Source organism: Sinocyclocheilus anshuiensis, unplaced genomic scaffold (assembly GCF_001515605.1).
Source record: "Sinocyclocheilus anshuiensis isolate Anshui unplaced genomic scaffold, SAMN03320099.WGS_v1.1 scaffold140, whole genome shotgun sequence".
Taxonomy (NCBI): domain Eukaryota; kingdom Metazoa; phylum Chordata; class Actinopteri; order Cypriniformes; family Cyprinidae; genus Sinocyclocheilus; species Sinocyclocheilus anshuiensis.
The window spans coordinates 372,373-385,855 of NW_015554147.1; the positions used below are offsets into that span (position 1 = coordinate 372,373).

Below are 13,483 nucleotides of genomic sequence, written 5' to 3' on the forward strand. Positions count from 1 at the left end.
TTATATATATATATATATATATATATATATATATTTTATTTATTTATTTATTTTATTTTTTTCATGTTGGTGTTATATCTTTGATCTTTGACTTGGATGTTATAAGTTGCACTGAGTAAAACAAAAACTGTGTCTGTCTTCATTTAAGGCTGCAAAGCAATTTATTAGCAATCTTTAAGCAAAGATTATTTGAAAGGGGTATTCTTATCTATACCCAATGTGTGTGTGTGTGTGTGTGTGTGTGTGTGTGTATATGGAAGAGGTCATTGTATGTATGAATATATTCTTTAATGTATTGTTAAAATCACTGATTTGGAAAAAGTATCACCCCCTTGTGTCAGTATTTTGTTGAACCTCCTTTTGCTTTAATTACAGCCTTTAGTCTGTTGGGATATGTCTCTGTCTCTACTAACTTTGCACATCTAGACTTTAGTGATTTTTGCCCACTCTTCTTTGCAGAACTGCTCAAGTTCAGTTAAATTTGATGGTGGGCATTTGTGGACTGCAGTCTTCAAGTCATTCCACAGATTTTAATGGGGTTTAAGCCTGGGCTCTGACTAGGCCATGCAAGGACATTCACCTTTGCCTCATTCAACCACTGTGTGCTCAGTTTTGCTGTGTGCTTTGGGTCATTGTCATGCTGGAAGGTAAACCTTCTTCCCATTGACAACTTTCTGGCAGAGGGCAGCAGATTTTCCTCAAGAATTTGATGGTATTTTGCCCATCTATTTTTCTTTCTATTCTGACAAGTGCTCCAGTCCCTGCTGCAGAGAAACACTAAACCTTCTCCCCATTAGCCTTTTTCACACAGATTCCGGAAAATACATGGAAAATGTGTCCCGTGATTTGTCCCGGGATGGTTTGATTTTGCTCGAACCATTCACACTGCCAGTGATTTTCCGGAATGTGTAAAGACAAGACATGTGAGATTAGGATATGACGTGTAATGTCATGCAAACTGTTTCACTAAGCTGGCGAATGATCTCAGCTTCAGCGCGGATAGTGAAAGCGTGGAAAGCTCTTTGAGGTCCTTGAATTTACAAGTCATTTTTAGGAGGGGGTGATCCTTTTTTCCAAATCAGTGATTCAGTTTTTTTGTTCTTAATGAATTATATATATATATATATATATATATATATATATATTTTATTTATTTATTTATTTTATTTTTTTCATGTTGGTGTTATATCTTTGATCTTTGACTTGGATGTTATAAGTTGCACTGAGTAAAACAAAAACTGTGTCTGTCTTCATTTAAGGCTGCAAAGCAATTTATTAGCAATCTTTAAGCAAAGATTATTTGAAAGGGGTATTCTTATCTATACCCAATGTGTGTGTGTGTGTGTGTGTGTGTGTGTGTGTATATGGAAGAGGTCATTGTATGTATGAATATATTCTTTAATGTATTGTTAAATAAGAGATAAGCATCAGAAATGAGCATCATATCAGTAACCCTCTTATGGGTCGTCCCTTATTGGGTACCATATAAGACAGGGCATCTCATAAAAAAAGAAAAAATGGTCTCTTTAATATCTCACATCTTCAAACCTGAAGCACAGGTGTTCCATAATCCAGTTCCTTGGGCATGATCATCAGCAATTTAATCAAAGAAAGGACCATACCTTAAAGTTTAAATTGAAAAATGTTGAGTCTAAAATATGTTTTAATATATCCTTGTGTTCCCTCTCCCAGCAGTGCGTTCCCGAGTTTAATTGAATGTTCCAGCATGCATGGCTTTGCTACTGTAACATCGTCCTGCAGGGGCTAATGGAATTTCCTTCTGTATGCTTAGCTATACATTTTGAGAACTGGATCGATTTTTCCATCCCTCATGGAGCTAGGTCTTGAACAAGGTGATTAATAAGAATTGCTGTAACAAGGCCTTGCTCCATCTCTCGCCATGATGACAGAGTCATTTCAGCCTTCTGGGCGACGGCTGTACAACTCTCTGTTTAACTGGACTTTAGTGATTTTATCCTTTTTTTTTCTTTTCTTTTTTTTCCTCATGTGAAAGAGAGAAAAGTTTATTTTTTGAAGGGAGGAAAAGTTTGCAGGTGTGTTTAACAGTAAAGAGTTATTTTGTTTGTGACTAACAAAATCAAGTGCAAATTACTATTAAAACAGATATGATGATAATAATCTTATTATATTTGTAATAATTATAATAATAATAATAATAATAATAATAATATATTTTTAACATTAAAGATTAAAATGATTAAGACAATAATTTTAAAATTATTTTTTTTTATTGAATCATAAAGAAAAAAGAGATAAAAAAAAACAGAAAGCAATCTGTTATTAAAAATAAAATAAGTTTGCATTGTATTGACAACTCAACAAGAATTAATTTCATCATTCCAAAATGCTTTTGATTTTAGAAGTTCTGGTTGGCTACTTGGTGAGACACTCCCTGTATTTTAGCAGAGAAAAAAAAGAAAATCACAGTCCTTTTCTCTGCAGTGTATCCGAGGCTCTGATCCATAAAAGGAAAATTGCATTTTGAACCTATTCTTGTCCTCATTGTGTGTTTGTGTTATGTAACACAGAATTGTGTCTGACTGCTGCATTAAGGCAATGGAAAGCAGGCCCAAAGTGCAACTACAGTTATGGGAATAAAACTCATAGCAGAAAGCCCTTTCTTCTTATCGCTCTAACATGCAACGTCTTTCTCCTTATTAAGAAATGCATTTCTTATCCTTTATGCCCCTTTTCTCAATATGTTGCCTTAAAATGATCTGCAGATTAGTGACACTTTGAATAAAGAATAAAAAAATGCAAAACTGGACATTTATTTTCTAAATAAATTGATAGCTTTTTTTTTTTTTTCTCAAAAGCTTGAGTAACAGGATCAAATGGTCAAGCTTGACAAAAACAATACACCTGCAAATATTTTATTTCCCATCAAGCTGTTGAAAGAGTCCACGTTTTTTTTTACTGAAAATAAGTGCATCCAATTACAATGATCAGAATCAAGCATTCAGCAAATATGTATATAATCACAATTTTGACAGCGTTTTATGGTTTTGATTGATTGATTCAATTGAGATCTGTGAAGACCTATGAAGTAGGACAGACCAAAATAACAATTTTAAGAGGGGATAAAGACATTTGATATGTTTAAAACTCTACTCTCCATGCTTTGTTAATGTTATGTACTTGTTTATCTAACATATCTAAAAGGTCTCACACCAAAAACTTGCTTTCTGCCTCCATTGCTTTTAAAAATATCCAAGGAACACAAATGCGTAGCATACTTGTGGAAAGTGGCAAGTATTTCTGCACGTTATTTTGCATTGCATTGATAATTCAGCATGAATTAATTGCATCATTCCAAACTGCTTTTGATTTCAGGTTCTGATTGGCTACTTGGTGGAACACTCCCAATATTTTAGCAGAGAAAGCCCAGAAAATCACAGTTCTTTTCTCTGCAGTGTATTGTACACATTTTTAAAAGTGTTGCAAGTTTTTGTTGTGAGGCCTTTTAGATATGTTAAATTACATAATATCAACCATGCATGAAAAGTAGAGCCTTTTAAACATATCAAATGCCTATATATTTAATGGTCATTTTTGGTCTGTGTCTTTTAAAAATATCAGAGGAGACAGCACTGTGTACTTGTGGAAAGTGGCAAGTATTTTGTCCGCCATTTGGAGGTTTCAAACAACTCGTCTTCTAAGTAGTCCACATGCATCACAGCACCTGAGGTCATCGCGGGCCCCAAAAGTAGTCGTCCCATAGTGACATGTAATTGCTTACACTGCCCACGCTGAGTGTGAAGCACAAAGTGTGAGCGGTTTACAGGTGTGGAGGCTTGCACTGCCATTGTTCGCTCTTATGTGAAGTGGTGCTCTGAATGTCCGTCATTGTGCTCTAGAGAGAGTTAGCCAAGCGATCAGAGGCTGTCGGGGGAAAAAAACCCTGGGAAAGAAGCTTCGTCCTGTCGGGAGAGACAGTCATGGTCAGATAATAATGAAGACATCATTGTGGCTATAGATAGGCTTCTTACTCAGTAGAGTCTTGAAAGTGTTTAGAGATTCTCGCAGCGCTAGGGGAGCAGCCATTGATTCTGCCCTAGGTTTGCTAGGTTTTGCTTATTGAGGTTGGCAGACTCTGTTTGAGGACGGAATCCTAATGCTGCTCTGCCATTCAATTGGGGATCTCTGGAAGTGAGTCTGAGCCATTGTGCCTTGATATTTGATGGAGTACTCAACAGTTAAAGATTCATGAGAATGCATTATTCTGTTTTCTAGCACTATTGAATCAGCGAGAATGCATACGTTTTTTTGGCGTGGATGAAACTTTATAAATCCGTGTTCATAATCTTGGATCAGCCAGTAATTGAGGATTAGAGTTTAAAGAAAAATACTGATTCATGCTAGGACAGATCCACACTTTCTTAGCAACAATGATAGTCATATAATTACATAACATATCTTTTTTTTTCATATCACATTTTAGGACATACCGATTACTTGTTGAAAATAAAATAAAAACTCTTTTCTGGACATACAATATCAGATCCAAATGTCTTTCTTGGCTTCTACCCCAGAGTCTGTCACAGTACAAAGAGAAATCCACTTCAACTGCAGTCTTACATTGAAAACCAATAGTGTTCAAACTCCCATGGGAAGTACAAGTTACAAATGAGATCTCTTTAATCTTTCAATTATTTATTCTAGACAGCAATGAGATTAAACAGAAAGCAAATGGAAAGTTGTTTTTTTTCTACTTTTTTTCTACACCCCAATAATCCCACAGTTCTCCTCTAGAGTTTCAGAATATATATAAATAATATATCAAACTGTGCTCAAATTTGCCAAGATACCAAATTCTGCCATCAAAAGTAAAACATATAAATATGAAGTCCAGTATTTCACATAAAATTAATACTGTGCTATCCATTTTAATTTTATAGCTGTATATGTAAAAACGTCTCTCTTAGCTTGAGTTAGTAACTAGACTTGCAAAGAGAAATTCACTTCAGCTGCAGTCTTTTATTTCAAACCAATAGAGTTAGAACTCCCACAGGAAATAGAAATTACAAATGAGATCTCTTTAATATCTAAGTTGTTTCTTTTAAACAGCGATGAGGTTAATAGAGAGACACAATCGTCCTACTTCTCAGTTTTTTTCATCTTTCAGAAAAAAAAAACACCTCATTAATCCCACATTTTTCTCCTCTTGTGTTTCACAAATAGATGTCAATTATGTCTCAGACTCCAGTATTTCTCCAGTATTTCTCATCAAATTATTCCAGTGCAACCGTTTTAATTTTATAGCTCTCTATACTCGTTCTATGTCAAAATGTCTCACATTTAGGCCTACATCCATTTTTTATTTCCCTTAATGAACTTTATTGAAAGCAGACAAATTTGATATTTCAATGAAACAGCTGAGACCTCCATAAAGTCTTTCAAACTATGAAAGATCAACCACTGAGCAATAAAATATTCCTGGCTGTAAAAGCACTTGTATGTAAATCAATCAAACAAGCAAATCGATCAAACTCGGCACTCAGTATATGACAGCACAATCTCCTAGAAAGCCATGGAAGCACAAAAAAAGTCTTGCAAAACAAGCCAGAATACCATTAAATGGCAGAACTGAAAGTTATTTATGACATGAGCGTTAGAAAAATAGCACCGAAGCCACAAAGAGCGTTTGCTTATTGTTTTTCAGTTATATTACATTTCTTGGCCTGTTCCTGTCTACAATAATTCTGTAATCTGCTGTATCAAGTGTTGCACGTCTGAGCATAATTTGGATGGGTAGTCTAGTCTATGCAGATGAGTTATGACATGTGACTGATTGTAGCACATATGGTGCCACCGTGAACGCTCTCACCCCCTGCTGGCCATTAGTCACACTGCACCAATTTTATGAGATACCCCTGACATCGGTTACCATGTTGACATTTGCTGCCAACATTGACTGTTTTTGACACAAACTAGAGGCCAATCATAAAGTCAGCAACAGCTGCTGCAGACTTCTGAACATATTTGCCCCAATAGTCTGCCAAAAAAAACCAGTGGCTTAACACCCACGAGCAGCTGCTCAGTTGGTTTACATGTGAGAATGTGCTTTTGCTGGAATGCATTAAGTCTGATTGTTTTTGCTGGCATTTCTGCATACATATTAACATCTTAAATTACAGTGCTCTCATGGGGAGCACCTAAGTTCATGCACTTTTGCTGAGCCCACATGCTAAAAATAAAAAATAATAATAAACAAAATGATTATTTTAGCAGATTTTATACAATATTTTTGTGGTTGGTTGACTGCAGTCCTAAAACAACCTTAGTTACTTAGGTAAACATTAATGGTTCAATCTAGCAAGAAGCTGATATTAGCCTGTGGAGATCACTGCACTGCAGCTTTTGTGTTTCCAGGCTGAGTTGTATCTGCTGAAATACAAAGGAAACTGCTGCTTTCAGCCCTGATGCAAGGATTACAGAAGAAACCTCTTTACCTTCAAACCTCAACAGTATCGACTGAAATTCGCACATATATTTGCTCTCATTCGCAAAGGTTGTGAGAATGTAGCCTCTCACAACCTTTGAGACAGACTTAAAGTGTCCTGTTCACCTTACCTTGTAATGCACAGGTAAAACTGACAATGTTTTTTTTTTTTCATCAGTAAGGTCTCGTAAAGTAAGATTTGAAAAATAATAGAAGACCAGAAGATTAAAACCAGAATAGTTCACCTAAAAAAATAAATAAAAAAAAGGTAATTATTCATTATAACATGAAACAAACATTTGATTTCCAACAATTTTATTATATGATGAATTTCTTCCAATCCACTTCTTATTTCAGTTCAAGCTCTAGTAGGCATTGGCGTGCATTTTCAGTTTGCATACATTCTCAATTTGCACAACCCTGGTTGCAAGATAGAAAGTCATATGCATGCCTTTAAAATGACATGTAGGCATATGTTTATTTTTTCTTTTTTTTCACCTTGTAATTTTTAAGCAAAATGTCCTAAAATAATATTCTATCAATGAAATGATGCCAGAATGTTCATTTTTTAGATAACTTTCCTTTTAAGCTCTGACCTCAACCATCATGTCTCTTATAAGCCATTGACTGGCATGCTGCTTCCATAGTGAAACCTGTTGTCAATATTAGGCCTAATTGTTGGTTAATTAGTGTATCTGAGTAAAAGGTATAAACAATTAAATAGTGAATAATTCTAGATCCCACACTGCATTTTCTTCATGCTGACTTAACATGCAGGAATGAAACACAGTGATGTTTTCATTATCTGTGGTCGGCTGGTGCGTCAGCATGCGACCTCTTATATTTATGATTCTGAATCTTTGATTGTTTAATCCTGGTGGGATGAATCAGGCACAATTCATGATGCTATTTCTTTCTCTTCTCCTGCAGAAAAGCCGATGCCACAGGGACCTCCTGGCGGTATTGTTGGTATCTTGGGAGTTGTGGTGGTGGCCGGTCTGATTGTAGGAGTAGTGGCCACAATATGTATGGTGTACAGGAGAGGACAGAAGCCCCGTACAGAAACAGACAACGACCTGTAAGTACTTCACTCACAGGTGACACTGATTGTGGGCACTTTTTTCCCATGGTCAATGTTGTCCCCATCACTTTATGAAATCGCTTACAGCAGGGATCAATCTACAGTAACACAGCGGAAGCACTGAACAGAAGTTTATGGGATCTTGTTTATGGGATTTCAGTGAAATCATAAAGCAAAATGCAAACAAATCTCTTCTTACTGCTTTTGTAATTAATAACAATATGGCTATAAATAACATTAAATTATATTAATAATATGACTATAAATAATAATAATAATAATAATAATAATAATAATAATAATAATAATAATAATAATAATAATAATAATAATAATAATAATAATAATAATAATAATAATAATAATAATAATAATAATAATAATAATAATAATAATAATAATAATAATAATAATAATAATAATAATAATAATAATAATAATAATAATAATAATAATAATAATAATAATAATAATAATAATAATAATAATAATAATTGTATTGTTTTATTTGTAATATTATTAAATAAAAAAATAAAAATACTAAATAAAAACAAAATAAGGAATATTGCTATTGTAATATTTCACTGTAAAATAAAAATTTATTGTGATTGTGCAGGTTTATTTAAACTATCTGTAAATTATTCGGTAATGCAGAGCCTTGTCATTGTCATTAAGAAGAATTACACTCCAAAAATGCTATAGCGACCCAATTGGAGTGAACGTAAGGCTTCAGCAGCTGTTTCTGAAAGTATTACTTTGCATCATCCCATCATCATGCTGGGCTTCTGGATACCCTAACGAAAGAAGAACCTTGGGGTCATCACACTTAAAATATTCAGAAAAGAAGCATTTATAAATGCATCTCTCATTTTGCTGTTAGTGGATGCACTTGATTGCTTAAGAGCATGTTACCTATTTGTTAAAGAGGCTTCCTGATTGCTATGTAGACCTGATTTGTCCATTTCTCAGTTTGAGAAGCAGGTGTTTCAATCAGGGCTGATTGCAGGAGGCACATCAGATTAGCACCAGAGCCTGTCAAATCCTAAAACATGTTAAATAAACAGAACACTTGACAGTCAACGGTTTTAAGCACACACTTCACAAAACTCAGGGCTACATGGAAACTCAGAAAGACCGAAAACTTTGGCCCTGATGATCTACAGTGACTGGCAGTATCTAGAGTTGAGAAGGCTATTTGTTAGAAACCAATAATGATAAGCTGTGGTTCTGTTTGTTTTTATTTTTTTGTAGTTTTTAACTTCCTTTTAAAAATACAAAGTATACTAGCTTCCCTAATATCTGATGGTAATGTATTCCATAATTTTGGAGCATAGTTTACGAAGGTTGCATCACCAGTTTTTTTTTTTTTTTTTTTTAAAATAAGAAATATTGCTATTGTAATATTTCACTGTAAAATAAAAATTGATTGTGATTGTGCAGGTTTATTTAAACTATCTGTAAATTATTCGGTAATGCAGAGCCTTGTCATTGTCATTAAGAAGAATTACACTCCAAAAATGCTATAGCGACCCAATTGGAGTGAACGTAAGGCTTCAGCAGCTGTTTCTGAAAGTATTACTTTGCATCATCCCATCATCATGCTGGGCTTCTGGATACCCTAACGAAAGAAGAACCTTGGGGTCATCACACTTAAAATATTCAGAAAAGAAGCATTTATAAATGCATCTCTCATTTTGCTGTTAGTGGATGCACTTGATTGCTTAAGAGCATGTTACCTATTTGTTAAAGAGGCTTCCTGATTGCTATGTAGACCTGATTTGTCCATTTCTCAGTTTGAGAAGCAGGTGTTTCAATCAGGGCTGATTGCAGGAGGCACATCAGATTAGCACCAGAGCCTGTCAAATCCTAAAACATGTTAAATAAACAGAACACTTGACAGTCAACGGTTTTAAGCACACACTTCACAAAACTCAGGGCTACATGGAAACTCAGAAAGACCGAAAACTTTGGCCCTGATGATCTACAGTGACTGGCAGTATCTAGAGTTGAGAAGGCTATTTGTTAGAAACCAATAATGATAAGCTGTGGTTCTGTTTGTTTTTATTTTTTTGTAGTTTTTAACTTCCTTTTAAAAATACAAAGTATACTAGCTTCCCTAATATCTGATGGTAATGTATTCCATAATTTTGGAGCATAGTTTACGAAGGTTGCATCACCAGTTTTTTTTTTTTTTTTTTTCATTGTAGAACTGGGAACCTCCAATAAACCTGTATTATATGATCTTAAGGTTCTTGATGGAGTAAAATTAACAAGAGAACTGGCAATATAATTGTGGGCCCATTATGGGCTTTATGCGCAATAAGAAGGACTTTAAAATCTATTCTACATTTTATAAGAAGCCAGTGCAGTATAGCTAAAACTGATGTTATATGCTCTCTTTTTTAGAGCTGCCGAATTTTGGATACGCTGAAGTCTATTAATTGATTTTTGTGGAAGACCGGTAAAAAGTGCATTACAATAGTCAAGTCTACTTGAGATGAAAGCATGAATTAATCTTTCTGCATCTTTCTGGTTTAAAAAAGGACAAATTTTAGCTATGTTCCTCAAAAAAAAAAAAAAAATGAAGACTTTATCACCTTATTAATATGAGAATTAAAACTTAGATATGAGTCTAGAATTTGTACAAATTATCTTATAATTGCAGACTGTTTCCCAAATTGCAATTGCAAATGAAGAAATACTCAAAAATCATTGTGCAGTAATCGTAAAAATTACATTGAAACTTATTAATTATATTAAGTAATATTATTAATATGTATTACTCTAATGAAATGTAGTTGACATGCAGTTGCAGAGTTACTTAAAGTTAGTTATAGTTATAGTTAGAATGTCTAAAGTGGACTACTGAAATAAAATGTTAAATTATTGAAATTATGAATGCAATTATTAAACTAATGCATAAAATAAATGAATATGAGTAAGTTACAAAGATACATACTGCATACTGAAATTACACTGATTTGTGTGGATGTTGTCTATGGCATATAACTTTATAAATGAAATTCAGTAGGAGTGGAGATATTTTAAATGGGAAAATGTTCCAGTGGCTTTGCAGGCTTATAAAAAAAAAAGGGGGAAACATGTCAATGAGTTGCTGACATGCATGAAAACTTCACAAAAACACCTTCCCATGACATCTTCTTCCTCTTCAACAACCACTTTTTCTTCCTCTTTGACACCCAAGGGTGCTTTCATCTGCACTGTTGTTGAGCACTGATGTGACCATAATCTGCACAATAACAAAAACATAGTCAAATATAAAATTAGGTTGGTCATTTACTATCACTTTGATCATTTATCATTTTAAATCTTTCCAGATTGTGAGTTGGTCAGCAATATGTGCATCATGTCACACTGACTTCTGACCTGATGTGGTCCTGGGTAACTCAGTCCTGACAATATTTCTCTAATTTGTGAAGCCGAGACTGCTGAAACATATTGCACAGGACTTGCAACCAGTTTCCAGCTAAGTCTTCCCTCTGAGATCCTTCCCAGAATGCTCAGTGAGCTGGGCAAAATTCAATGTGGCCACTGCCCTCATATAAAATATAAACACTGGGAGATGAATGTGTGAACATATGGCTTTCTTTCTCAGCCATATGGAGATGTGTACTCACACAGCCTGACTGCTTCCCGAATGGATCCTATTTACAACGTCTTTAGTCATGCTTCAGTTCAAAAACACTGAAACATAGTTATTAATTTCACTTTCAACCCATATTGAGTCACTTGCATCAGAAAGTCATCATATTGCCGTTTATCCCCATTTAACTTGTGATATTTAAAGTTAATGGTAATCTGTCCTTTTGAGAGGATAATTCATCCATCACAGGAGAGTGTTGGCTTCTGTTCTTCATGGGAATATCGCCCTGGCAAACCAGTGTGAGGATGTATGAAATCTGGCACAGTATCCACCCGAGTTCTTAATTACCTTAGTGATGAAATTATGATGCTCATTTGAGAGACTCTCACAAAATCCTTGCCATTTTGTTTTATGATTTGAAAGCTTGATATTTCAGTTTGGAATTAATATTATTATTATACAATATTTTAACAAACCTGCTGCACTGCTTAACTTTTTTTTTTTTCATTTGCAAAAACCAATAAATGCCACTTTCAAAAAAAAAAAAAGAGCTGATTGCCACATATAGCGCGATCTGAACCCTAAACACATTTTGTCAAAAAAGACGGTTTTGTCCACTTTCAAGGCATCGCGAGTTCACGTTTTACTGCAGAAGCCGACAAGCGCCCTTGTTGTTTTTGAGCAGAAGCCGATAAGTCCATTTTAGCGAATCAGGGCGCTGTATTCAGGTCAGGTGACAAGGCTACTTTCACTTTGAAAAGTCTTTGTCAGTCACGTGCGTTTATTATGTGTGATGTCACCGAGGCGCCATTTTGAAGGTATCGTTGCATTGAGCAGTGAACTAAAAGTGTACAGAGCCCTGCAGTAAAGACCAGTTAAATTGTCATACTGGAGATGTTAGCCTGTGCATGTGTATTTTATTAGGGTCGGATCTCAACTCTGCAGTAACGTGGACCTCAAGGGCCAGAGTTGAGAACCCATGTAATAAAGGTTCCCAAGTTTGGCATACCTGTATAATGCTTTACTTTAAGATCACTGAAAAACTATCAGACATCCGGTATCGTTGCATTGAGCAGTGAACTAAAAGTGTACAGAGCCCTGCAGTAAAGACCAGTTAAATTGTCATACTGGAGAAACAGATGCAAACCAAGTAGATATGGTACCGAGATAATCTCAGCAAATTTTTTAAGGAACCGTAATTTATGTAATTTGTCACTGATGATGATTAACAATTAACACTGATCCATACTAACGTTACCTGACGCAAAAAGTTGAGTGCCACCGGCATCGCTGCCTCCAACCTCGTTGGATATATGATTATCTTGTTTACAGTATAAAAACTTATTTTATTTACTTATACACTTATATGTTCTGTTTTTGTCTACCATTGATTTGCACACATAATTTGCACAATTGTAAGTAATTACATCATGTGAGTCTCTACCATTAAACCTTACCCTGTTTGTTCACAATTTTCCGTACTTCATTTGGCTGATAACAAGTACTGATAAGTACTAATAACGTCTCAGGTTACTTATGTAACCATGGTTCACTGAGTAGGGAACAAGACACTGTATCATTGCTATTCTGTGTCCGAAGGACTCCACAAACTAGTGAGGCATAATTTTGTGCCTGTCACAGTTGTCTAAAACAGTGTTTGTGCAGGCAGATCCAATCTGAGGTGCATAAGGTTAACATAAGTATTTAAAATGAAGTGAGAATTTTTCTTATGTCTGACATGAAAAGCAGCATAAGGCAATAAAAACATTCATGGCAGGGATTCTCAACTCTAGCCCTCAGAGTCCACTTCCTATAGAATTTAGCTCCAACCTCAATCAAACTCACCTGCCTGTAACTTTCTAGTAATCGTGAAGATCTTGGTTAGCCTGTGCAGGTGTATTTTATTAGGGTCGGATCTCAACTCTAAAGTAAGGGCCAGAGTTGAGAACCCATGTAATAAAGGTTCCCAAGTTTGGCATACCTGTATAATGCTTTACTTTAAGATCACTGAAAAACTATCAGACATCCTGAGTTTACGCCACAGCAGTCAGTTTTCTTCTGCGCACACACAAGTAAGTTACATTCAGTTAGTGACACTGAGTGGTGTCGTGTGAAGCCGACCATCTCCTCCAGCCTGGTGGGTCATCGTCTCAGCTGGCTGCAATGTGTTTCCCTTTCATGGGAACTTCGAACTGCGTCCTCTAGGGGGTGCTATGGGGAACGCCTTGTCGTGACCCGTGTCTGAAGCATACATTGAAGAAACACCAACTCGTTGGCCGGCGACAGCCATGACGTCACTACCGGTGCGACTATAGTATAAATAGGCGCCGGGAGC

At 35.4% G+C, this 13,483-nt stretch overlaps 1 protein-coding gene and 1 long non-coding RNA gene across 8 annotated transcripts in view; one reads left to right on the plus strand and one right to left on the minus strand.

Annotated features, from left to right (window-relative positions):
- The window catches only part of LOC107670612 (nectin-1-like), a 249,801-nt gene that overhangs the window by 165,853 nt on the left and 70,465 nt on the right, over positions 1–13,483 (plus strand). For all 7 annotated transcript variants that reach the window (XM_016463255.1, XM_016463260.1, XM_016463256.1 and 4 more), the window contains exon 6: positions 7,394–7,541. In XM_016463255.1, coding sequence (XP_016318741.1) covers positions 7,394–7,541 — 148 coding nt within the window. The remainder of the gene's footprint in view (positions 1–7,393; positions 7,542–13,483) is intronic.
- Positions 13,273–13,483, minus strand: part of LOC107670614 (uncharacterized) — a 2,032-nt gene continuing 1,821 nt past the window's right edge. Inside the window, exon 3 of the long non-coding RNA XR_001632104.1 lies at positions 13,273–13,321. This is a non-coding gene — a long non-coding RNA (uncharacterized LOC107670614). The remainder of the gene's footprint in view (positions 13,322–13,483) is intronic.